The sequence below is a fragment of the Blastomyces gilchristii genome (genome assembly GCF_000003855.2).
Source record: "Blastomyces gilchristii SLH14081 genomic scaffold supercont1.3, whole genome shotgun sequence".
In the NCBI taxonomy this organism is placed as follows: domain Eukaryota; kingdom Fungi; phylum Ascomycota; class Eurotiomycetes; order Onygenales; family Ajellomycetaceae; genus Blastomyces; species Blastomyces gilchristii.
In genome coordinates this window covers 4,111,941-4,116,566 of record NW_003101680.1, presented here as the reverse complement: position 1 = coordinate 4,116,566, position 4,626 = coordinate 4,111,941, and the positions used below count along the sequence as shown (strand labels likewise).

General features: G+C 28.3%; 1 protein-coding gene across 1 annotated transcript; it reads left to right on the top strand.

The window, feature by feature from the left end:
* Positions 1-4,345: 4,345 nt before the first annotated feature.
* BDBG_16565 (uncharacterized protein) lies at positions 4,346-4,576 on the top strand (the record flags this gene model as incomplete). Its single annotated transcript, XM_031724494.1, has 1 exon — positions 4,346-4,576. One exon carries the CDS (start codon positions 4,346-4,348, stop codon positions 4,574-4,576), a length of 231 nt encoding a protein of 76 aa, XP_031577075.1.
* Positions 4,577-4,626: the final 50 nt, after the last annotated feature.

Sequence of the window (4,626 nt, the reverse complement as noted above, 5' to 3'; positions counted from 1 at the left end):
TCTTCATCATCATATTACAATATATCTTCTTGTATGACATAGAGAAATCAGCTTCAATAACTGTTTCATAATCAGAATCAAATGTTATTAGCAGAGAGATATTAATTAATATCTTCTTTATTTATATAAATGCCGCTTTAGTGTTCACTAATCATTGAAATACTGAGTTCTTCTTAATAAGCTCTGTAAGTCATTGAGCAATATCTGAGAAGTTTCATATAAATCATTGATAGAAGTTAACAAATTCATTGAAACTTCATACATCTTTCACAGTGTATGAAGCTTCTGATTTAATAATAGTAGAGACTTTCTCAGAATTCATTCTGATCTTCTTATCAGTTTCTATAATAAAATGTAGATTTCTTGTACTCTTAACTTTAAAATCACACTTGTTTATATCTAATAATAGTTCTGCTTCTTATAGTTATTGTAATACTCTTTATACATAGTCTTGATATTCCTTTCTGAACTCATCAGTAAAGATGAGAATGTCATTGAGATAAGTAGATACAAAGTTATCAAGAATATCTCAGAGTACTTAGTTGATATACTTCTGAAATATACTGAGAGTGTTAGTTTATTCAAAAGATGTGACTACTTCTTTAAAAAGATTATAGTATGTTCAGAATACTGTAAGTCACTTATCTTCTTCAGTAATACAAATCTTATGAAAAGCAGTGATAATATCTAACTTTATAAATAATTGAGCCTTTCTAATGCATGCTAGAATTTCATTGATAAGAGATAAAGAATAATAATTTTTCTTTATTAATCTATTCAGTTCTTGATAGTTCACATAGAATCAGAATTTCTTATCTAATTTCTTTACAAAGAGAACAGAAGCTGCAGTAGAAGAGTTACTAATATATATGAATTCTTTATTTAACAGATCATTGAGTGTCTTTTGAAGAAGAAGAACTTCATTTCAAGACATATTATAAAGAGAGTCTCATAGTGATTTGAGATTTGTATTATTCTTCTTTTTCAGCTTGATACTGTGATCTACTTTTGAGTCTTGTAAGAAGAGTAAATTTATAATAATATCTTATTAGAAGACATCTAGATATTTATAATATTATTAAGAGAGTTTTGTATAAGAATCTGTTATTATAACACAGAATAACTTTTCTAGAGCTTTTTTAATATTGATCAGACTGATGAAGTAGATTATTACATAATTCTGCTATCAGTATTCTTGGCAGTAACTTTGTTAGAAGATCTTTTAGAGTATTTTATAAGTGTTAACAGAGATCTGTATCAAGTTCATAGTTTTATGAACATCATTCTCATGAACTCAATTATTATAAGAGAATATTAAACTCCTGTTTTAAGCATTAAATAAGATGCCTTGTTCAGATAGTCAGACAAGTTCTAGTATAAGATTATAGTCAAGATTATCAAGTTCATATATATAAGCATCTTTGTATTGATAGTATTAAATATCTATATTTAGTTTCATCATGTAACAGATGCAAACATCTTTTGAGTCATTAAATTCTGTAAGAAGTCAGGATTTTAATAAGACAATATACTGAAGATTATAATATCTTACAACTGAAGATTTAATCATTATATAGTGATATAGATTGCTGTCTATCACAGCTTTTATATTATACATATTATTTATCACAGTAGATATGAGAATTGTATTCATTGTCATTTTCTCTTTAAATCATTGTTGTTTACCCTCTTCAAGCTTCTGCTTATGAGTTTGAACAGAAGCTAATCTTTTCTCTGTTTTATAGAGATATTGTCATAGTTATCATCTGAATCCTTCTTCAATATAGTATGATTAGCGCGGACTGACACTGATTCTTTCTTTAAATGAGAAGATATATAGATTGATTAGTAGTTGAAAGTGATATATTCTGATTGATTACAGTTGATGTATTTCTCTCATTAATGTCAATCAGCAGCTTCTTCAGAGATGATCTCAGGGACTGAAAAGCCTATTCAGACAGCAGAGACTCTTGCTTATACATAGACATTTAAGTCTACTTAATTCATAGCATCTGTGTTATTCTTTGACATAGATGTATAAATACTTAAGATGTAATATCTTCTGTCATTGTTCTGTATACTTTTAAGCTTGATAAGACAGTCATTCAATGTTTGAAGTTGTATGTTGAAGTCTTTATAAGTCAGGTCTTTATTTATACTTATAAGAGCTTGTAAGAGTTTAAAAGTTAGTGTCTTCTTAAGCATACTAATCTTCATTCAATTCTCTCAAGATTAACTGTCTGCTTCTATAATCTTGATATTGAAGTCAGGAATAAATGTTATAAGAGAAGTATTTCTCTGTTAAGCACTCTGTAATTAATCTAATGCTTTCTGCTGTATGACAGTGTCTCTGAACAGAACATTGAGATGTCTAATAATGTTGTCAGATGTATGTAACACTGATTCACATGTTTTTATTCATAAATGAAACTTCTGTTTCACACAATTCTTCAATCAATCATTGATATACTAATGTTGATTAGTTATTAAACTGATGACATCTTCATCTACACTTAGTTTTGCAGGCATGTTCAATCTTTATGATGAATAGAGAGTGTGATCAGAAGTATTAAAATATGTAGAAGTATCTAAACATTTCTTCAGCACTTGTATTATATGTATATCTGATTCAGTCAGTGTTGAAATTGTCTGTACAGAGGTTTCTTATTGAGTTAATTGTTGAATTTCTTTGTATTAATGTTGTTGATTCATATACATATCAGCTATCTGTTGTTGTTGTAATTTTAACATTTCTCAGAGTCACTGTGATACTGTGTCTATACTCACATTTAACAGTTCTCTCATGTTATCAGTAGACATAGCTATATCATTTATTGAATATATAATACCTGCTTCTGATAAAAACAGATCTCATGAAGAGACTCTATTTTCATGATATCAGAGACTGAGTGTTATCACAAAGCATTACTTTCATACAATGTATATATACTTACTACAATGATTCACTCTCTATGTATGTAACTGAGAGTTACAGCTTTCTCACACTGCACAGCTCTCTCTGAGATACTGATACTGATTTTGTAACTCACACAGTCTCTCAGTTCAGTACACACTGTGTGTATACAGTTCTGTATACTGAGACTGTGTTAATCATTATAATCTGATATAATACTCACTTTTCACAGGCCATGTTTCATTTAAGAGAGGAAGAGAGAAGATATAATTGTGATTTTATTAAAGAAAGATAAATAATTAGTAATATTAAATATAATTTAATTCTTCTGTATTTAAAATTTGATTAGTCTATACTCTTTAATTTGAGAGTTTCTAAGAGTATTTTAATAGTTTTCATAGCAGCTTGAACTTAGTAATGAGTTGAAGAAGAAGAGAAAAGAGAGAAGAAAGAAATAAGAATAACTTATCTTTATAATATAAAAACAGAGAATTACTGTAATCATTCTTTCTAGTAATAAAGATCTGTTTTCTGCATGTATCTCTGATATAGATTATATAATAACTGTATATAAAGAATATCAACACTACATGTATTAAATAAAGATAATGTTGCTATATTACACTGTAGCTGTTTCTATATATCTCTGAAAGCTGTTAATATTTTCTTTGTCTCTTTATATTTGATAAGTCAGTAATATATTTCAATACATTTCTTCTTTCATTATTATTATCATTATCATCACTATTATCATCATTACTATTATTATCATTATCACTATTATTACTATCATTATTATTATCATTATCATAATTATTATCATTATTATCATATCATTTCTGATCATCTCTTCTGCCTTCATCTCTCTTCAATACTCACTGAAATCAATTATATCATCTCTCTTCAAATATTCTGCAGTTTTGTGAACTATCAAGGCGCGTGAGCATCATCACAGATTGAAGAGAGAGAAGAAGAAGATGTTTAAGTAAGAAGAGACAGATTATGAGACATGTTATAAGATCTTAAAGAGACTCTGTAAGAAAGTAGAGTAATAATGATTTTAAGTAACACTTCTGATAGATTTAGACTGAACTAAGTATAGAAATAATGCAGATGATGCTGCCTGTGAGAGATTGAAGAAGAAGATAGTGAAGAGTCTCATATAGCAGCAGTGAGATCAGAAGAAGTTCTGAGAATGATTTGAATTCAAGATAAAGAGAGAGAGAGAGAAGATGAGTATTACTGTAAATAAACAGTGACAGAAGAAGATTGAGAGAGTGTTAAAGTAGAAGATAAAGAAGTCAAAACTGATAAATCTTTTATTTATTAAGAGATAATGATTTTTAATAACACTTCTGTTCTCTAATTAATTAGCAGAAGCTAGCAGAGAAGAAGAGAATTAAGATCTTATTCAGGTCTTGAATATACTTCATGATTCAGAATATTAAGAAGACAGCTCTGTGCTCTGAGCATATCAATCTGCTTACTGCTGAGATGAAACCTGAGACAGTAGATCAGAAAATGTGGAATTTTGAGATACAGATTGACCTGGCTGAGAAGAAGCAGCAGAAACCCTTCTCTGAAAAGATAGTGAAGAGAGATTTTAAGATGATTATTATCTCAGATAAGAAGAAGAAGAAGAAGAAGAAGAATAAGAAGTAAATTATAAAGAATAATAAGAAGAATAAGAAAGAGAAGAAGTAGAAAAAAAA